A 22386-nucleotide genomic window follows, 5' to 3' on the forward strand; every position below is an offset into this window, starting at 1 on the left:
AAGTACAGCACAGGAACAGGCCCTTCGGCCCTCCAAGCCCGTGCCGACCATGCTGCCCGACTAAACTACAATCTTCTACACTTCCTGGGTCTGTAAATTGGTCTGTTTCAGATTGATAGGATGTGACGGGTGGAGTACCACCGGGAGCAGTGCTGGGGCCTCAGCATTTTACAATTGTATAAATGACCCAGAGGAATGATTGTTAAATTTGCTGATAACACATAAGTTGTGAAGTGGGTATAAAGAAGCTACAAATGGATATAGGTATATCAAGTGATGGGGCAAATACCTGGCAAATGGAATATAATGTGGACAAATGTAAAATCCCATTTCACTCCTCCCCTCCAGCAGGCAGCTCTGTCAGTCACTCCTCCCCTCCAGCAGGTGGCGCAGTCAGTCACTCCTCCCCTCCAACAGGTGGCGCTGTCAGTCACTCCTCCCCTCCAGCAGGCAGCAGTCACTCCTCCCCTCCAGCAGGTGGCGCAGTCAGTCACTCCTCCCCTCCAGCAGGGCGCTGTCAGTCACTCCTCCCCTCCAGCAGGCGGCTCAGTCAGTAACTCGTCTCCTTCGCCAGGCGGCGCTGTCAGTCACTCCTCTCCTCCGCCTGGCGGCGCAGTCAGTCACTCCTCCCCTCCAGCAGGCGGCTCAGTCACTCGTCCCCTTCGCCAGGCAGCCTCTGTTGCACGTTGTTGCCGCCATTGGTCGCTCTGACGACATCAGCGTGCGCCGCCCGATCCCGCCTCTTGTTGCCGGGTGACAGGAAGGGAGAGTAGAGGTGGTGGAAATGGCGCTGTTCTACATTAACAGGTGGGGGCGAGGAACTCGCACTGGGATCAGGAGGGGGATTGATCTATTAGTGAGCAAGCCCCGGGCTGGGGGTGGATTGTGGTTCAGAGAGGGAGCACGTAACAGGAATACTACTTGCAAATTAACATCTCTATGCTTGAGTTTTCAACCTCTCAATGTACATTTCTTGTGGTCTAAACTGGATTTGGGTGGAAGGCGTGTTGGATTGAGCTGACTTTTCAAATGTTTGTAAGACTGTTATTCCAGTTTAATGAATTGAGTGCTAAAAAAAATGCAGTGGAATAACTTTGCAAGCCTGGCTGCAGGTGGACACAGCCATTTCTGTGCTCTACTCAGTGGAGTTTGTGGGTATCTGAGGACAGAAAACCAAGTCAGCAGGCAGTAACAGAGTGAGAAACATGGAAATGCGTGAGTCCGGAAAGAAAACAATGTGGCAGGCTCCAAACTACTGCCCATTGAAAAGCAGAATGTGCCAAACTACTTCACTCATTTTATGACTCTCATTCCTCCAGTTTTTTTTTTTTAAATTAAGAAACCTGTTCTCTTTTGAATTTCCTCACGTTATCCACTTCAGCTTGGACAGTGTTCTGTATCTATGCAAGGGCTTGGGAGATGTTTCTTGGGTGTTGTGGGATTTAATAGAACACACTGCCATTCACTGGTAAATATGGAATCAAAGAACAAAGAAAAGTACAGCACAGGAACAGGCCATTCAGTCCTCCAAGCCTGTGCCGATCATGATGGCTTAACTTAAAAATAAAACTACAAATCTTTATTGTCATAAGTAGGCTTACATTAACACGGCAATGAAGTTACGGTGAAAAGCCTCTAGTTACCACATTCCGGCACCTGTACGAGTACACGGAGGCTGAATTCAGAATGTCCGAATTACCTAACCGCATGTCTTTTGGGACTTGTGGGAGGAAACCGGAGCACCCGGAGGAAACCCACGCAGACACAGGGAGAACATGCATACTCCGCACAGACAGTGAGCCAAGCCGGGAATCAAACCTGGGACCCTGGCGCTGTGCTACCTTTCTGCCCTTACTCAGTCCATATTCCTCTATTTCCTCCCAATTCATGTACCCATCCAGATGCCTATTGAATGTTGCTAATGTGCCTGCTTTCACCACATCCTCTGGCAGCACGTTCCTGGCATCCAACACTCTCTGTGAAAAATGTAACCCGCACATCTCCTGTAAACTTTACCCCTCTCACCGTGAACCTGTGCCCCCCCCCTTGTAATTGACACTTACACCCTTGGAAAAAGCCTCTGACTATCCATCCTGTCTATGCCTCTCATAATTTTGTAGACCTCTATCAGGTTTCCCCTCAGCCTCTGTCTTTCCAGTGAAAACAATCCTAGTTTATTCAACCTCTCCTCATAGCCAACACCCTTGAGATCACGCAACATCCTGGTGAACCTTTTAGGACTGAGGTGAGGAGAAATTTCTTCACCCATCGAGTGGTGAACCCGTGGAATTCACTACCACAGAAAGTAGTTCAGGCCAAAATGTGTAATTTCAAGAAGGAATTAGATACAGCTCTTGGGGCTCAAGGGATCAATAGATATCATAGAATTTACAGTGCAGAAGGGGGGGGAGGGAGATGGGATCAGGGTGTTGAACTTGATGGTGAGCCATGATCATAATGGCCTGAAGGGCCGAATGGCTTCCTTCTGCAATTTTTAATCTAGCTTTTGATGCATAAACTCCTAGTTCACAGTTTTTTTCCAGAATCTTGTATCTCAGTCATTACAAGTAAGAAGTCTTACAACAGGTTAAAGTCCAACATGTTTGTTTCAAACACTAGCTTTCGGAGCACTGCTCCTCCCTCAGGTGAATGAAGAGATATGTTCCAGAGAAGGAGCATATGTTCCTTCTCTGGAGCAGTGCTCCGAAAGCTAGTGTTTGAAACAAACATGTTGGACTTTAACTTGGTGTTGTAAGACTTCTTACTGTGCTCACCCCAGTCCAACGCCGGCATCTCCACATCATGGCAGTCATTACAAGGTGCTGGAATTGGTGACTGACTTTCAACTCCAACAGCTTCTGAAACTGCTAGCCCTCGGCTAATTACATTTCTAATCGTCTCTCTCTCTCTCGTGAACCTCAGGTATCTCGGTGACGATGAATCTGCCAACAGTCTGAACAACAAGTCCCGATCCCAAACCCTGCTACAGAAGCTTCATGAAGAGGCCAAGTCCAGACAGCAGCATCTGGGAATTAAGGCGGGTCCCACGGATGAAGAGGAGAGGAGCAGCCAGGGGAGAGACGAGAATGGAGGAGAGCAGAGCAGAAAGGAGAAAAGGAGAGCGAAGGAAGAGACAACAAATTCCGAGAAAAGCAGAAAGAAAGCAAAGCGAATGGCGAGCCAATCTGGAGACATAAAGAAAAGTGGGCGAAACACTGACTGCCGAGTACTAAAGTCAGAGAAGGGTGATGTAGGGTTCAGTACGAAGCAGATCTGCAGTGCAAAGGTGAAAGGTAGCAGTGTTCGAGTGAAGCAAAAATGCAAACAAAAGGATCAAGGCACAAATGTTGCAGGTAAATGGTTTGCTGTCACTTGTGTACATTCTGAGAAATTGTTGCCCAGTGAATTGAGAAACAGGGTTCCAAATCAAAGTGGGTAGATTCCTAATTGCCCCAATTCGAACTTCCCTTTCCTCTCTGGAACCCTAGCACATGCTAGCCACTTCCCAAATCCGTACCCCCCTTTTCCCGAACTCCGTGTTTGAAACTCTCCAATCAGGTATCTGTTCTTGTCTCAATACTGCCAGGGCTCTCATCAAAAGTCACAAATGACATCTTAGTTTTAGATCTTGACCCCAAGGTGAACTTCCGACCATACGTCTGTGCCATCGCCAAGATCACCCATTTCCACCTCAGTGACTTAATCGCTCTCTCAGCTCATCTGCTGCTGAAGTCCTCATCCATGCCTTTGTTATCTCGAGATGTGACTATTCCAGCACAATCCTGGCTGGGCTCCCACATTCTGCCCTCCATAAACTAGATCTCACCTTTGCCCATGTTCTTATCTACACCAAGTTCTGTTCACCCACATCAGCCCTGGCATCTTGCTGCTGGAGTGGGAACCTGTTGAATACGTCACATGTACTGAATAAAGTCAGTAAAACAGGTGTGAGGTTAGGTCAGCCTGTGGGGTATGGATTGTATTTAATGGATGGTCGTTGTGTGTCTATATGAGAATGGTATTAATCATGTCTCCAGCCAATGTCGGTGTGTCTGTCAATTTGTTTGGAGTTTGTTCTCACAGGGATGCTTTAGGGAGAAATGTTGAATCAGCTGCTCACCCCAGTCCAACGCCGGCATCTCCACATCATGGCAGTCATTACAAGGTGCTGGAATTGGTGACTGACTTTCAACTCCAACAGCTTCTGAAACTGCTAGCCCTCGGCTAATTACATTTCTAATCGTCTCTCTCTCTCTCGTGAACCTCAGGTATCTCGGTGACGATGAATCTGCCAACAGTCTGAACAACAAGTCCCGATCCCAAACCCTGCTACAGAAGCTTCATGCAGGGTGTCTTGGCAAGATGGTCAAGGCTGCAGCTTCCTGATTGGGGACTGGTCAGTGGGTGGATGGAATAATTGCTTGCTTGTTAGGTGTTCCCTCTGCACATACTCACCCGACCCCTCCACTGGAGCCAAGCATTCACATCTCAATAACTGGGAATCCAGCCATCCCACTTCGGGGGCAAAGAAATGCAGCATAGAAACATATCGACAAGACCCCCTCAAGCCTGCTCCTCCATTCGACAAAAATTAGCTGATTTGATTGTAACCTCAACCCCACATTCCCACCAACCCCCAATAACCTTTCACCCCCTTGTTAATCAAGAATCTATCCAACTTTGCTTCCACTGCCTTTTGAGGAAGAGAGTTCCAAAGACATGTCCCTCTGAGAGAAAACATTTTCCTCGTCTCTGTCTTATTTTTAAACAATGGCCAGTAATAGCTGGGAATCAACAACTGTTGAATGACTTCTGACTACTGATTCAAACAGGTTTCAGCAGGGTTCAGTGGGGGTTCAGAGATTTATGTTCCTTTCAGTACAGAACGTCGAGGTGTAATCTGATCAAGATATTCCAAGTATCAGAGTAATTAGATACAGAGAAACTATTGTCACTGCTGGGGAATCTAGGACAAGGAGATGTAATAAGAGATTTAGGGCAGCACGGTAGCACAGGTGGATAACACTGAGGCTTCACAGCGCCAGGGTCTCAGGTTCGATTCTCTGCTGGGTCACTGACTGTGCGGAGTCTGCACATTCTCCCCGTGTCTGGGTGGGTTTCCTCCGGGTGCTCCGGTTTCCACCCACAGTCCAAAGACGTGCAGGTTAGGTGGATTGGCCATGATAAATTGCCCTTAGTGACCAAAAAGGTTAGGAGGGGTTATTGGGTTACGGGGATAGGGTGAAAGTGAGGGCTTAAGTGGGTCGGTGCAGACTCAATGTGCGAATGGCCTTCTTCTGAATGGCCTTCTATCAGAAATTGGCTAGCTGGAAGAAGACAAAGGGTGGTGGTTGATGGGAAATGTTCAGACTGGAGTCCAGTTACTAGTGGTGTACCACAAGGATCTGTTTTGGGGCCACCGCTGTTTGTCATTTTTATAAATGACCTGGAGGAGGGCGTAGAAGGATGGGTGAGTAAATTTGCAGATGACACTAAAGTCGGTGGAGTTGTGGACAGTGCGGAAGGATGTTACAAGTTACAGAGGGGCATAGATAAGCTGCAGCGCTGGTCTGAGAGGTGCCAAATGGAGTTTAATGCAGAAAAGTGTGAGGTGATTCATTTTGGAAGGAATAGCAGGAAGACTGAGTACTGGGCTAATGGTAAGATTCTTGGCAGCGTGGATGAGCAGAGAGATCTCGGTGTCCATGAAAGATCCCTGAAAGTTGCCACTCAGGTTGAGAGGGTTGTTAAGAAGGCGTACGGTGTGTTAGCTTTTATTGGTAGAGGGATTGAGTTTAGGAGCCATGAGGTCATGTTGCAGCTATACAACACTCTGGTGCGGCCGCATTTGGAGTACTGTGTGCAATTCTGGTCGCTGCATTATAGGAAGGATGTGGAAGCATTGGAAAGGGTGCAGAGGAGATTTACCAGAATGTTGCCTGGTATGGAGGGAAGATCTTATGAGGAAAGGCTGAGGGACTTGAGTCTGTTTTCGTTAGAGAGAAGAAGGTTAAGAGGTGACTTAATTGAGGCATACAAGATGGTCAGAGGATTGGATAGGGTGGACAGCGAGAGCCTTTTTCCTCGGATGGTGATGTCTAGCACGAGGGCACATGCCTTTAAATTGAGGGGAGATAGATATAAGACAGATGTCAGAGGTAGGTTCTTTACTCAGAGAGTAGTAAGGGCATGGAATGCCCTGCCTGCAACAGTAGTGGACTCGCCAACACTAAGGGCATTCAAATGGTCATTGGATAGACATATGGATGATAAGGGAATAGTGCAGATGGGCTTTAGAGTGGTTTCACAGGTCGGCACAACATCGAGGGCCGAAGGGCCTGCACTGCGCTGTAATATTCTATGTTCTGCACTGCATGTTCTTTAAAAAAAAGAATCAGGAGTGAAATTGGGAAGTTGTATTTCACAAAGATGGTGCTGGAAGTCTTTTTCAGAAGAATGTGGATTCTGGGGGAACCTGGCGCGTTCAGGACTGATGCATGGTTGGGGTAGGTCAGGTTTTCAAGGGAGATGAAGCAAAGGTGAATAAGTAGAGTTGAGGTACAGATTAGGCATGATCTAATTGAATAGTGGGACAAGCTTGAGTGGCTGAACAGCTGATTTTTGTTTCTATGCCATAAATAATTTCCTCTGCTGCCCTGACCTGCCAATCGGAACTGCAGTCTCTCGAGTGGAAACCACAACCTTCTGCACAGAAGCCTGAGTGTGAATACCGAGCCAAGGAGTCTGAATAAAACCAATCCTGGATCACTGAGGAACCGTAGGTCGGCACTCATTTACTGAACTCTTCCCTGCAAAATTGGCTCAATCCTGTCACTGGGTTATGGGTTGAGTCTAACTCCAGGTCTTGAGCACATCACCTCGGGTGGCCCCCTAGAGGGAGTGCTGAGCTGATGGGAATGTTCTTCAGATGAAATGTTAAACAAGAAGGCCCTTCTCCCCGTTCAGGTGGGTGTAAAAGATCCTGTTTCAGAGAAGAACAAAGAGTTCTCTTGGTGTCTTGACCATCATTCAAATCTCGTGCAAAACATATTTGCTAATAATTCATCCAACAGCTGTTTATGGGAAGCTGGTGTACAAAATGGCACCCGCACCGTCCTACTTCAAAGACAGATTTTGTCCAAAAATGAGATTTGTCACAGAACACTTTGAGTTATTTTAGTATAATGAGGTACAATGTCAATGCAATGGCATTATTGATCTAATGGTGCTTGCTAAAAATGCCCCACAGAGACAGCTGCTGAACCTTCGGACGATGAGGCAAGGTCATTAGACACTTCTGGAGAACAAAGTGAGACTCGCAAAGAGAAAGGGAATAGGAAGCTGGAGAAAGCGGAGCCGATAGGATTGAAGGAGCAAGACGGTCAGGGTGAGAACCAACCGCCAACTGCTCCCAAATCCAACCTGACCATTCTGAAAGGATTTCAGAAGAAAAAAATTCATAAGGTTAGTCGTCAAACACCAAACAGCGATCACTGGAGGATCCACTGAAAGGCAGAGTGGCTTTTCAGTTTCTATTTAAATTTTGCAATCCCTCCGAATAACTGTTCAATTATACACAATATTTTGCCTACATCAAAGATACATGGCACAGATAAGACCTCGTATCCAGCTCTCCCTGAATCCTTTCGAACCGATCTATTCATGGAAAAGTTATGTTGTTTACTTCAAAGCTCACAAACAAGTCTTGCTAACTTAACTGATCCCAAGCCCTAGGGGCAGCATGGTGGTGCAGTGGTTAGCACTGCTGCCTCATGGTGCCGAGTCGCTGTCCGTGTGGAGTTTGCACATTCTCCCTGTGTCTGCGTGGGTCTCATCCCCAAAACCCAAAGATGTGGAGGTGGATTGGCCATGCCAAATTGCCCCTTAATTGGGAACATTTAAAAAAAAAACTGATCCCAGGCCCTTTAGTGCTTTATTAATAGGTATCCTTTTGTACAATATAAATTCTAGACTATACTGTAGTCAATAGATTGATCTACCTGGTTTAGTATTTTAGCCGCCAAACTTATACTTCGATCACATGTGGTTCAGGTCATTACTGCGACCTACTTCCTTGCACCTACAATCCTCATGCTTTTTTATCCTGATACTTAAAAAAACCTGTTTATTTTGGAAAGTATTGTTCCAAAATATAAGAAAGGAAGTTTGATTGTTAACCTTTAACCCCCTAAGATATTTAACATACAACTCTTCAGATAGTCCAACACCCTCCAAACCCAATTAGAGATGCCCCTGGAGTTAAAGGTGGGGGAAGGAAGGGCTCAAAACCTCTCTGCAGGTTCAGGAAAAGCAGGTAGGCAACATTTCTGAAGAGAGCGAGAGAAACAGCAGCTCACAACTTCTCTGTGTCCAGGACCCAACAGTCCCTTCCTGAGTCCTCTGAAATGCATCCCCCACAGGTAGGACCCAATCGCCGCCTGTTGCCGGGCAGAATGCGGCCTTTGGCCAATTCATTGGCCACCAGCCAACCAAATCTATCCGATCTCTTGGGTGCCAGGAAGAGTTTTTCTGTTCAACAGCTAAACCTGATAGCACCGTGTACCATTTTGCAACGTTTGAGTTCCTCACTTCCTCTGCTTGACTTAAACATCCATGGATCAAAAGTAAAAGAAATGGGAAATAAGGGAATCAACGGGAAGGGCCATTACATGGGGATTTTGATAGTGTCAGCCTAGAGTGCAAAACTAATCATATAATCACCAACAGGATAGCGAACGATACTGTCATAAGGCTGGGATTGGAGCATGTTGTCCGATTTGACTCTGTATCTACCCTGTGCTATACCTATCTAGAAGTGTTTGTTGGGGACTGTATGGTGGGCGTTTTACACTATCTAATCCAGTGCTGTACCTGCCTTGGGAGCATTTGATGGGAAGAGTATGGAGGGAGTTTTGCTCTGTATCTAACTAACCCTGTCCTGCGACTGGTCAGTGTAAAGGGAGTGCGGTGGCTCAAACTCAGTGCCATCATTGTTGACACAACAGTTCCACTACCTCGCCCCATCAGGTGCTTGTATTGTTGCTACAAGAGATTGAACCTTCTTGAATTTGCCGCCAATAGTCTTGGTTATGGTATATGATGACTAGGATATAGCTGTGCGTCCAGTCCCTTTGTGCCTAACCCCCTTTATCTTTTCACAGGTACGGCGAGTCCTTCCCCAGTGGCTTGCCAAGCCCATGCTGGTCAGCAAAGACATTAAACAGAATCTGAAAGCGATTGAGGATGTTCCTGGAATTGATCAGAAACTGCTTCACAAGCTCAGAGCCAATGGTATCCATTCATTCTTTCCAGGTATGTGGGCACCACACGTTTTAGGAAGGATATTGAGGCCTTTGTGAGGATGCAGAGGAGGTTTACTGGGATGATAGCAGGGTTGGGGGGAACCTCAGTTATGTGGAGAGATTGGAGGAGCTAAGATTGTTCTGCTTAGATTAGTGAAGGCTAAGGGGACTGTTCATAGAGGTATTTATAATTATGAGGCATTTTGTAGAGTTCAAAAGGAGAAACCGTTTCCACTAACAGGAGAATTTAAGATAATTTGCAAAATAACCAGCAGAGAGAGAAGATTATATCAGGCAGTAAGTTATGATTTGGTGTGTACTGTGTGAAAAGATGGTGGAGACACCTTTGAGGTACGATGTGGGGAATTACTGCTGTTGTGGAGGGCACGGGCCAGGCTGGTACCTGTCCAGTTTTTGAGCATTTGTTAGGGTATGGTACAGAAAGGGAAATCTGGCAGGTGAAATTTGCAAACATTTACAGATAATAGAAGTATGGTAATCCTTGTGCAGTGGTCTCACCACCGGCATTGTATCAACTTGACAACCGGTGTTAAAGTTCATGGTGAATGGTAATCTCACTAACATAGTAAAATGTTGAAGTGAATAAATGTGTTACATGGGGCTACACTCAACTGTAGCAGGCAGAAATTTCCAGGTAGGACTCCGTGCTAAGCTAACCAATTTCACTTGAACCAAGATCCGGGGGGAATGCCACAACTGGTTTTGGTGTCCATGTGCTAAGGAACTGGGCGGGTAAGGAATTCATCCAGTGAGTGTTAGTGGAGGCAAATGGGCCTGGTTGTCATGCACTCCATTGTCGAGTCTAGACCAGTGTGTGAACAACCCATTGTTTGGTGGGGCAGTATAATGTTTGAAGGCGGTGTTTTTGCTGATGCGATCGGCATGTGTTTAAGCTCAACTATTTTAATTGAGCTTAAATATTGGATTGAAATGGTGGATTGAACAGAAAAAGGTTTCCAAATTGTACTTCCTGACGATTTAATGTTTTAAAGAATGTGTAATTTGGCCTTGAATTTCCTTTGTTTCCTATTGCGTGCCATCTGATACCTGTCGACAAATGATGCGGTGACCAGGGATACTTCCACTTCCTCGTTAGAGCAAGTTCTTGACCTCTCGTTTGGCTTATTCCCCAGAATGGGAAAGCATTCTGTGTTTGTAAACCGCCTCTCGCCTTATAACCCATTCCCTGGTATTGAACCATCAACCATTCCGCAGTGGGAATGCAGTGCTAAGCCGATAATGGCACATGCCGAAATCCTGCTTTGCAGTGTTCATTTAATCTTGCTGACCTAAACTGGCTCCCAGTCCAGCATTCCTTTGACTTAAAATTCCCATCCTTCTTTTCAAATTCCTTCATTGCCTTGCCCTTCCCATCTGTAAATCTCTCAATCTTTGGGATTTCAACATTCCTCCAAATCTGCCCCCTTTACACTTCCCTGATTCTCAATGTGCTTTTGTTGATGGCCATGCCTTCAAGTGTCATGGCCCATAAATTCTGAATACTCTCCCTCCCTAAATCACAATCTCAATACCTCTCTCTCCTCCTTGATGATGCTCATTGGACAAATTACTAAAAGTTCAGTCATTGTTTGGCTTGTGTCCCATTTTGTCTGACTTCCTCTGGTAAAGTGCCCTGCATTGTTTTACCGTTAAAGATTAAATGGAAGTTAAAATCATAGATTATCATAGAATTTACAGTGCAGAAGGAGGCCATTCGGCCCATCGAGTCTGCACCGGCTCTTGGAAAGAGCACCCTACCCAAGGTCAACACCTCCCCCCTATCCCCATAACCCAGTAACCCCACCCAACACAAAGGGCATTTTTGGACACGGAAGGGCAATTTATCATGGCCAATCCACCTAACCTGCACATCTTTTGACTGTGGGAGGAAACCGGAGGAAACCCACACACACATGGGGAGGATGTGCAGACTCCGCACAGACAGTGACCCAAGCCGGAATCGAACCTGGGACCCTGGAGCTGTGAAGCAATTGTGCTATCCACAATGCTACCGTGCTGCCCACAATGCTACCGTGCTGCCCAAAATGTATGAGATCTGTTTATGTTTTTTTATTTATCAGCCTAGGGGGGCAGAAGGCAGAGCAAGAGATCTCCAAGCGCATCCTCCAAAAGGGTAGTGGAGATAATTGACATTTCAAAACTAAGATAGCTAAATTTCCATTGGGTAAGGTTATCAAGGAACATGGAGCAAAGCCAGATAAATGGTTGAACAGACTCAAGAGTTGAACAGACTACTCCTGGTCGTCTGGCTGCCATTTGCAGATTGAGGCCTTGGAAATCTTTGCTGAATGGATGAATATTGAAGTATTTTGCAGGATCAGCATTGTTAGTTTGTACTGGACTACATGTGCTATCTGTGTCAGTGGTGTCCTGCTTGTTAACCTCTTGTTTTATGTGATCCGGTTTTAGTTCAGACTGAGGTGATCCCCGCCCTGCTGGAGAGCACAAAACATGGGCTGATGCTGGGCAGAGGAGGCTATAGGCCGAGAGACATATGTGTGTCTGCACCGACTGGCAGCGGCAAGACCCTGGCATTCGTTATCCCTGTCGTTCAGGTGAGTCTGAAAGCTGTTTCTCTTTCTCCAGTGAAGTTTACTGATCATAGAATCCCTAAAGCGCAGAAGGATGCAATTCGGCACGTTGAGTGCACCGACCCTCTGAAAGAACACCCCGCCCAGGCCCACTCCCCACTCTATCACCATAACCCCACCTAACCTGCACATCTTTAAAAAATTTAAATAATAAATTCAGAGTACCCAATTATTTTTTTCCAATTAAGGGGCAATTTAGTGTGGCCAATCCATCTAGCCTGCACATTTTTGTGGTGTGGGAGCGAAACCCACGCAAACACGGGGAGAATGTACAAACTCCACATGGCCAGTGACCCAGAGCCGGGATCGAACCTGGGACCTCGGTGCCATGAGGCAGCAGGGCTAACCCGCTGTGCCACCGTGCTGCCCACCACATCTTTTGACACTTAAGGGACGATTTAGCATGGCCAATCCACCTAACCTGCACATCTTTGGACTGTGGGAGGAAACAAAAACACCTGGAGGAAACCCACGCAGTCACTGGGAGATATAGGTCCATTTAATATTTGTAATAGAATACAGCCAATTCAAATGGTTAATGGGTACACTCGCACCAGTTTGCTAAGGAACTATTATCAAAATAGTTAACTTTATCCCTTTAACTCATGACCCCTGGGGTCCACCACCACTATAGATTTCCTGTAAGATTGGACTTTGCAGTACCCTGCAGTAGATGAAGTGGGTCCTTCAATGATATAAAGGGGCTCGTTGGTCTAGGGGTATGATTCTCGCTTTGGGTGTCTCGGTGTTGAAATTTGCAAAAAGGTCCCGTGTTCAAATCCCGCACAAGCCCTTTGATGAGGTTTTCTGTTGAGGGCAGCACAGTAGCATTGTGGATAGCACAATTGCTTCACAGCTCCAGGGTCCCAGGTTCGATTCCGGCTTGGGTCACTGTCTGTGCGGAGTCTGCACATCCTCCCCGTGTCTGCGTGGGTTTCCTCCGGGTGCTCCTGTTTCCTCCCACAGTCCAAAGATGTGCAGGTTAGGTGGATTGGCCATGATCAATTGCCCTTAGTGTCCAAAATTCCCTTAGTGTTGGGTGGGGTTACTGGGTTATGCTGATGGGGTGGAGGTGTTGACCTAGGGTGCTCTTTCCAGGAGCTGGTGCAGACTCGATGGGCTGAATGGCCTCCTTCTGCACTGTAAATTCTATGATAATCTATGATAAAGCTGTGCTCTATTCTATTCCAGTTGATGAAGGATGATACTGGAGGCAATCTTTATTTAGTTCTGTACTTATTTACAGAGTGAAACATTACAAGAAGTACCTCCACAGCGCAGTTTTGGTAAACACCAACTCGCGCGTTTCGGTAAACACCAACTAATACCTTCCACCTATGTATAATTAAACAGTATTGATGTGCAATTAACAGGTTGTGCTAACCTAGTGGACTGGGTTCATCCCTGTCTAATTAAGGCTGCCATGGCAACACAATATTAGAAAGTAAATCTAATCCCACCGACCTGCCATACAAAGTCGATTGCTTCGACCCCAGGTACACAATGCCTTGCTAGCAGATGGTGCAATATTATGTTACAGTGATCATAAGTGATGTTACAATTGGGAAAATTATTACGTCCAACATGACTGAGTTTTTCAGAGAAAATCTCATTCTGACTGCCCCAAATTCTTCCCTCTTTAGAAACATATCTAATCACTTAATCCATTTATGCTTCTCATGCAGTGGACTATTCTGGTAACTTATTACACACGTTTGAGCCCCTTTAATTGAAGTAGTTCTCCTTGATTTCTCATGCTATTAACAGTCTGATTCCCGATATTTAAACTTTTCACTATAATGAATAGTTTGCCAGTGCTGGTTTTGTCCATTACTTTTGTAACCTGAATGTTTTCAGTTAGGTGGCATGGAGGCACTGTGGTTAGCACTGCTACCTCACAGCACCAGGGAGTCTGGTTCGATTCTGACATTGGGTGACTGGGTGGATTCTCCCCGTGTCTGCGTGGGTTTCCTCCGGGTGCTCCGGTTTCTTCTCAGTCCAAAGATGTGCAGGTTAGGTGGATTGGCCAGGTTAATTTGCCCCTCCGTGTTCAAAACTTAGATGGGGTTATGGGGATGGGGGGATTGGCCTAGGTTGGGTGCTCTTTCAGAGGACCAGTGCAGACTCGATGGGCTGAATGGTCTTCTGCACTGTAGGGATTCTAGGAGGTCACCTCAAAGTCTAGTTTTTCTCATGAGAACACCTTCCATAACCTTTCCTCAAATTAATTTCTTGATATCCAGAGCAACCTTTATACCGTTCCCCTCTGTAAACTTACAGTAATACCCTTCATCTGATTTGGTGATCAGAACATTAACACACAGTGTTGAGAGGTTGAAAACAGGCCATTTGGCCCAACAGGTTCATGTTCCTCCAGAGCCTCCTGCGACCCATCCAACCTCACCAAACCTGTTTGGATTGAAATAAAAACAGAACATGCTGAGGCAGCATCTGTGAGGAGTGAAACCGAGCTAAAGATTCAGGTCAATGTCCTTTCTTTGTAACTGGGGAAAGTTAGAAATATAATAGATTCTGATTAAGTGAAAGGGAAGAGGTGAGAAAAAGAACAAAAGGAAAGATCTGTGGCAGATGGGGAGCAGCAGAAGTTGTGTGTCAAAAAGACTGGTGGTGCAAGGCCAAAGGGAATGGTAATGGGATAAGCAAAGAGACTTTCTGAACTGAAGTAACCTCTGTTGAGATTTGTGCTCTATCCCTCTGTTAGTGCATCCCAAAACTTGTTCTTTAAAAAAATACTCCAATCAAACACTGTGTTTGAGGTTTTCCTCAACTGAGGAATCGCCCCAATTGGGACTGTTTCCTCCATGACACCTTGCTTTTCAGTCACCTGCAATACCTCCTCCCCTTCCGACACGAACGCAAACTTTTACCTCCTTTCCCATTCTCCCAAGATCCGAACAATACTCGCAAGTGAAACAGCGATAACTTTGCTTCCTTCAGTTCAGCTCACAATGCAGTCTGCTCTCTGGGAAATGGTCGGGTGACCACTTTGTGTAACATCTCCCTTCTGTCCATGAGCTTGACCCCGAGCTATCGGTGGCCTGTCATTTAATTCTTCATCTTACTCTCATGCTGACCCCTCTGTCCGCAGCCTGCTGCAGTGTTCCAATGAAGCTCAGCGCAAACATGAGGAGCAGTACGCCATCTTTATATTATGCACTTTGCAGCCTTTCTGACTCAACATTAAGTTTAACGATTTCAGACCATAATCTTTGCCCCATTTTGTTTCCTCCTCTTTCCATGTTTTGGTCTTAATCTTGTGGACCCACTTTTGTCTCTTCACTTGCCCCATTACCACCGCCTTTTGCTATGCATAACCAACTCTTGTTATTTTAATATCTTCCGTCCTCTGCCCCATCACAGATCTTCCCCCTTGGTCTTTTACCACCCTCCATTACAACTGCTTGAAACCTACAGTATGATATTTGAAACTTTTCCTAGTTCTAAAGTGAGATCATTGACCTGAAGCATGATGTGTGGCACGGTAGCACAGTGGTTAGCACTCCAGGGACCTGGGTTCAATTCCCAGCTTCGGTCACTCTGTGCGGAGTCTGCACATTCTCCCTGTGTCTGCGTTGGTTTCCTCCGGGTGCTCCAGTTTCCTCCCAGTTCTGAAATGCATGCTCGTTAGGTGAATTGGACATTCTGAATTTTCCCTCAGTGTACCCGAACAGGTGCTGGAGTGTGGCGACTAAGGGATTTTCACAGTTACTTCATTGCAGTGCGTGTGCCCTTTTCGTGAAGGCACTGCTGGGCCTGAGCAGAAGACATTAAATGTGGTTCATCTGCTAGCACTCGGACCCAGGAGATTTGAGCATGTTATTTCAGAGAGACTCCTGTGCAGTGCTGAGGGAGTTAATCGAGACTCCACCTGTCAACTCAGGTGGATGCAAAAGATTCCATGGCAATATTTCAAAGAAGGTCAAGGGAGTTGTCCCCGATATCCTGGCTGATATTTCCTCAATCAATATTAATAAAAATGGGTAAGCTGGTTATTATCACATTGCAGTCTGTGGGAGCTCACTGGATGCAAATTGATTTGCCACATTTTTCAAGCTCCAACAGTGATTTGGACTCAAAAGTACCTCATTGGATTTGGTCCCGAACTCCTTAAAAGTGTTCTGTAAATGTTTGTTTTTTCATTGCTCATCTGTCCTGTGCATCCCAAGTAAATCGTGACTTTGTTTACAGGGGCTAATGAACCGTGTGGTATGCAGAGTTAGAGCCCTGGTTGTGCTGCCGACCAAGGAACTGGCACAGCAGGTAAAGGGGAAGGAGTGGCTTCCATCTTGTTCTGTCTGTTTTTTGTTTTGGCCCATTCTTACTTGTCAGGTGCCAGGAATGCGGATGGGAGTTGATATCCTGATCATCCACGGAACACAGTGGGGTAGGCCTAAGGTTTGCATTCCCCAGCCCAGCCTCATCACTGTGGAAAGGCCTGTGCAGAGATCCGCAGTGAAGGAGAGTTAACCCAGTTCATTCTTCAATACCACTGGACCGTGAAGCTCAGACCAACACTGCTGGAGACCTCAAAGCCATTTGTGACTCAAACATAGAAGGGAACAGAATGCTTTTTTATCTTTAAAAAAAAGGCGGGGGGTAGACTTTACCTTCAATTAAAAATAAATGGCTGCTCTATAAATATTAATATCTCCTGTTTCCATTGAACCTTTGCTTCACTCCGCGATGATGGACGTCTGAAAAACTTAACATGTTCAAGTCCACAATACAGCTGCCAATCTTCTGTCAGTTCTACTCTGCAAACAAAACACCAAGGGGCATGCACAAACAGCCTATGTTGATCCACTTTGAACCCAAACATCAGGGACTGCACCAAGAGCCCCCTGAGCAAATGTGCACCTTTTAGGGTGTTCCTGTCTTTCCAAAATAGGAAACCTGCCTGTCCTTTTGCATGTTTTTAGTCATGGGCAGCACACCCAAGGTGGGACACCTGTCTATACAAGCGCTGTGAGTGACTCTACCTGTTGGCTGTGGTCCCCATTTGTTCCAGCAACACCTGGTTGACCCGTCTATTTTTGCCTCCAGCTGACGGAGAAAGGAGATGCTGCCAGCTATGGGCTCAGACTCGTCGACATGGGTCTGCCTCATTCCCTATCTGTACATATCCCAACTTGCAGCTCAAGCCCTTGTGTACTGAAAGTCTCAGTGAAAGTTCAGTACCTAAAACTGTGACTAATGAACCAGTGCTCTATATTAACAAATTCATTTGAATGACTCTGATAACATCCTACTTTTGTTCAAAGGATTATTATTTTCCTCAGGTATATAAGATTTTCAGTAGTTATGCTGAAGGCACTACTCTGAAAGTAGTGATCGTTGCTGGACAGAAAGCACTTCCTGCAGAGCAGACTTCTCTTGTTGAGTATCTGTAAGTAATTCTAACTTTGTTTTAATTTTAAATTAACAGACTTGACTTTGCATTGTGAAATTGCTGAAGCAGATTAACTGATCCACATCAGTGGAACATTCAAAATCATAAAAGACCTTTTCCCTACCTGGCCAGTTCCAAAATTAAAAGCAAATAGCATTCTGGATCTCCCTCACTCATTCTTTAACCTAAAATAGAGCTTCCCCAACTGGGTTGTGAGCCCCAGTGGGTCACAGGGCAAGACTTTGGGGTCATGGGGGCAGCAGTGGCAGCTGTGGGTTGTGTTTTAACAGCCGTAAGGCCCCTTTAAATGTTTGGGTTTTATCCCAGCCTTTGGCGTGACTGTTCTCAGGCCCAGTTGCAGCTGCAACCGCAACTTTTAAAAATGGGATCTTCATTTTTTTCAGTACCAAGCCAACGCTTTGACACCTCACCCATTACCGTTCAACAACACCCCTTTCCCACCCTTCTCACCCACCACGCCCAATTTTCACTCTCGTGCATTAAAATGGGATCACATCAGGAAAATGTTTGGGAAGCACTGGCCTAAAACCTCCCATTTGAATTTTCTGTAACCATTAGGTCTCCGTCAGTGGAGTCATTATCGGTAGAAGTGGTTGAATTTAAGCCATTTGACTTTTCTGTGCTTGAACTCAGGTTTGTGCCATCCAGGGCTTCTTGAGTCAAGTCGGACAGCTGCATAGTTGTGTGTGTTAGGTTAATGAAGTGAGGGAGGCAGTTTTCCACAGCATGGAAGGATTTAGATGATGCATGAGGCTCTTGTCCTTTGTACAGTAAGCTAAACTCCCTCCCAGTTCATCTTTGTCGGTCACTTCAACCCATCCACCTTCATGGTCAGGAATGATCATCAGCTCAGCCAGTGCTGCTGTCAAACTGGGCATGAGGAGCGTTTGGGGAGTGAGGTTGGCATTAATCGCCCCTGCCCCCATCCATTGACATAATCAGAGTATCTGTGTGGTGCTACTCTGTACTCAAAGCAGCATCTTTGAAACCAAGGAAGACATTGGTGCTGGACCAACCCATAATACAGAGCAACAGTCCAAAGATGTGCTGATTAGGTGGATTGGCAATGCTAAATTGCACCATACTGTTCAAAAGGTAAGGTGGGATTGCTGGGTTATGGAAATAGGGTGGAGGCGTGGGCCTAGGTAGGGTGCTCTTTTGGAGGGTCGGCATAGACTCTATGGGCCGAATGGCCTGCACCCTAGGGATTCTATGAAAATCGGGAATCAGGTTTAACAAAGGAAGAGAGACAGCGGACCTGTTTTTACCTAGCACGGTACTTCCTCTCCAGGAGATTCTAAATCACTTCAAAGTGCTGTTATTTAGGTCAACAAAGCAGGCATTTTTCACAGAGCAGGGTTACACAAACAGCAGTGAAATGGTGGCTTGAGGGAGGAATGGTTACCGAGCGACCTTCAAATGGTGCCTGCCCTTTGATCTTAAAAATTTGCTGCAACAGGATTTCACCTTCCTCGTTCTAGACAGTATGCGGTTAAGCTATACACCTGTGGTTGTAGTGCATATTTCCCCTGTGCCCCCACCACCACCACCACACACACACACACAAAGTTGTTGGTCACAAATAGGGGCTGGAAAGTAGCCGCCATGTGTAGTGAAAGCCTTCCTCCAATCCTCTGGCAAATTTTATTTTGTGTAGGTTCAGGAATTGACAGCCAGTCCACGGCATTGGGTGGCAATGCCGATCTCCATTCGAGCTGGAGTCTCTGTCGGGCAATCGGGGAGGTGAAGGCCAGGGAGTCCGCATCTTTCCCTGTGACGATCTCTGGCTCTTCTGACACCCCGAAGACCGCAGCTAAAGGGCATCGCTCCACCCTCACCCCCACGACCCTGGACATGGCCTTGAAAAAAGTGGGCCAGAACCCAACAAACTTGGGCAGCACCAGAACGTATGGGTGTGGTTGACTGGACCTCCCTGACATCTCTCATTTATCCTCCACCTCCGGCAAGAACCCGCTCATGCGTGTCCTGGTCAGGTGTGTCCAATGCAGCACCTTCAACTGCATTAGGCTCAGCCCTGTGCATGAGGAGGTGGAGTTCACCTCCACCTTGTAGTGCCTCAATCCAGAGTCCTCCCCCTATCTCCATGCCAGGCCTTCCTCTCATCTTTCTCATGTCTTGTTTAGCGGGGTCTACAGGTCCCTTACTATCAGCACTCCTTCGTCCTTTCTCCACAATGTTAATGTTTGACGAGACAAATCTGATTTTTACAGATGACGGCTGCAGCAGACGTGTCATCAAGTGTGAAATGGTATTTGAGGTGGTTCCAGGTCCTTAATGTGGCCACCATTTCCATGCTCCTTGAGTATTTGACTTGGAGAGGGAGACCGACCGAGACCGATGGCCAGTGTTCAGAGGGATGACCCCCATACAGGAGATCTCCTCCATCTGCATCCATTCAGCTTTTGGCTCTCCCAGCCACCCCCGCACGCACCCTTCCTGCGTTTGCTGCCCAGTGGTAGAATAGGAGATTCGGCAGAGCCAAGCCCCCCCATGTTCCACATTTGTAGGCCACTTTTGCGGATCCTGGAGTTCCTTCCAGCCCACACAAACGCCATGATTAACTTCTCTACCTTGGTGAAGGAAGCTTTGGAGATGAAGATTGGGAGGGATCTGATTAGAAAGAAAAACCTTGGCTGCACATTCATTTTTATTGTCTGCACTCTTCCCGCCAGGGAGAGCGGGAGTGAGTCCCACCTCCACAGGTCTCTCTTTGCCTCCTCCACTATGCTAGACAGGTTCCACTTATGGAGCTGTGTCCAATCGTGGGCTATCTGGGGGTTAACCAGGTTAAGTTTGTAACCTGAGAAGGCTCTGAACTCCCTCAGGAGTTCCATTATCTTTCCTATGCTGGCTAGAGTGTTTGAGACGAAGAGGAGCAGGTCATTCCATAGAGTGAGACTGTTCTCTTTATCCGCTCTAGATGCCTCTCCACCCCTTCGCTGATCTGAGAGTGATAGCCAGAGGCTCGATGGCCAGGCAAACAGCAGCAGGCCAATGGGCATACCTGCTTTGTGCCTCTATGCAACCAGAAATAGCCAGAGCTGATGGTGTTCGTCTGTATGCTCGTCATTGCAGCGCTGTACAGCAGTTTCGCCCATGAGGTGAACTTAGCCCAAACCTTTCCAGTACCTCTAAGAGGTATCTCTGTTCAACGCTGTCGAAGGCTTTCTCTGAGTCCAGGGAGATGATCACCGCCGGTGCCTCCTCCCCAGGTGGGGTCCTAATCACATTCAGCTGGCTTCAGAGATTCGCCATTCACTGTCTTCCCTTGACAAACCCAGTCTGATCTTTGCGATTACTTTTGGCAAACAACTCACCAGAGTCTTCGTTAGGACTTTGGCGTCAGTGTTCAAGAGTGAGATGAGCCTATTGATCCACTCTCCATAGGGTCCTTGTCCTTTTTAGAGATCAACAGGGTAAAGGCTGCACTCTTCAAGAAGGGAGTGAAGTTTGGGGTGCTGGAGCCTGTCCGCTTGTGGGTGACTCATCAGAAGCAGGAGTTTTATTTTGACTCGCTGGAAGAGGTGATGGTCTTTGAGAGACCACGGACTGGAGGAGTGTGAGGACACTGAACTTTGGAGAGGAGCTTTGTGCTTATGGTAAAATGTCTGGGGTGGGTAGTTCGGAGTGGGTTTCGACGGGGAACGGTGTTGGTGAGTGTGCCTTTTGTTCTTCTTTGTTTGTTCATGGGTAGGGGAGGGGTGGATTGGAGGGGGATGGAGAGGTTGGAGGCCTTGGGCGGGCCACCAAGCTAGCTGGGCGGGCAAGTTAACAGAAGTGAAGTGGGAGGGTCATCAGGACGAAGGCGGTGGGTGGGTGGGTTGGTTCTTCATTTGGTGGTGGAGGGGAGGGGGGTTTGCTGACGTCGGTGTGGCGCAGTTGGGAAGGGGGAGAGGGCAGTGGACATCTGAGAGTGGCCTGGAGGGTCGCGTGATGTGGGCCGGAGGCTGGCCCAAGAAGGGATATGATTGATCGGCAGGAGAGGGGGAGCGGGGTGCCCCCCAACTGGGCTAGTCACGTGGAATGTGTGAGGGTTGAATGGGCCAGTTAACCGGTTGCGTGCGCTCACACACCTGAGGAGTCTGACGGTGGACGTGGTGTTTTTGCAGGGAACATACCTGAAGATGGGGGATCAAACTAGGTTGAGGAAGTGATGGGTGGGGCAGGTGTTCCATTCGAGGCTGGATATGAAGACGAGGGAAGTGGCGGTGTTGGCCAATAAGAGGGTGGCGTTTGAGGTGGGGAGCATTGAGGCTGATCCGGGGGATAGGTACGTGGTGGTTAGTGGGAAGCTGGAGAGGATGTCGATGGTCCTGGTTAATGTTTATGTCCTGAATTGGTATGATGTGGATTTTGTGAGATGGGTGTTGGGGAAGATTCCGGATTAGATACGCACCGGGTGATTATGGGAGGGGGGGGATTTTAATGCTTTCCTCGACCCGAGCCTGAATAGGTCGAGCTCAAAGTCGTTGAGGGGATCGGCAGTGGCTAGGGAGCTGAGAGGGTTCATGGAGTGCATGAGGGGGGGGATGTGGATCCGTGGATGTTTGGGAAGCCGAGGGCGAAGGAGTTTTCATACTTCTTCCAAGTGCACCAGTTGTATTTCTGGATCGATTATTTTTGTAATGGACAAAGTGTTGTTGGCGGGGATATTTGACTCAGGATATTCGGCAATCGTGGTATCTGATCATGTGCCGCATTGGGTAGATTTGTTGGTGATTCAGGGGAGGCCCAACGGCTGCGATGGAGGTTAGATGTGGGGCTGTTGGCGGGTGAGGGCTGCTATTCGGGGCTATGTGGAGGTGAATGACACAGGAGAGGTCACAGTCACCACATTGTGGGAGACACACACAGCAGTAAGTAGTCAGAGAGGAGTTTATTTCAATCCGGGCACATAGGGAAACAGTGGAGAGATTAAGGCTGCCAGATGAGATCTTCAGGGTGGATCTGAGGTACCCGGTGGTGCCAGAGTAGGGGTTGTTGAAGGAGGCTGCAGATG

General features: G+C 47.1%; 1 protein-coding gene across 3 annotated transcripts in view; it reads left to right on the forward strand.

Annotated features, from left to right (window-relative positions):
* Positions 1 to 705: 705 nt before the first annotated feature.
* Positions 706 to 22386, forward strand: part of ddx51 (DEAD (Asp-Glu-Ala-Asp) box polypeptide 51) — a 70033-nt gene continuing 48352 nt past the window's right edge. For 2 of the 3 annotated variants that reach the window (XM_072499002.1, XM_072499020.1), the window contains exons 1-7: positions 706 to 807; positions 2923 to 3353; positions 7250 to 7464; positions 9162 to 9312; positions 11754 to 11899; positions 16145 to 16216; positions 17236 to 17342. In XM_072499002.1, the coding sequence (XP_072355103.1) occupies positions 785 to 807; positions 2923 to 3353; positions 7250 to 7464; positions 9162 to 9312; positions 11754 to 11899; positions 16145 to 16216; positions 17236 to 17342 (1145 nt within the window). In that variant the 5' untranslated portion in view covers positions 706 to 784. Of the gene's footprint in view, positions 808 to 2789; positions 2820 to 2922; positions 3354 to 7249; positions 7465 to 9161; positions 9313 to 11753; positions 11900 to 16144; positions 16217 to 17235; positions 17343 to 22386 lie in introns of those variants that run through there. The other variant, XM_072499010.1, reaches the window with a different exon arrangement.

The sequence above is a fragment of the Scyliorhinus torazame genome, chromosome 1 (genome assembly GCF_047496885.1).
Source record: "Scyliorhinus torazame isolate Kashiwa2021f chromosome 1, sScyTor2.1, whole genome shotgun sequence".
Lineage (NCBI taxonomy): Eukaryota > Metazoa > Chordata > Chondrichthyes > Carcharhiniformes > Scyliorhinidae > Scyliorhinus > Scyliorhinus torazame.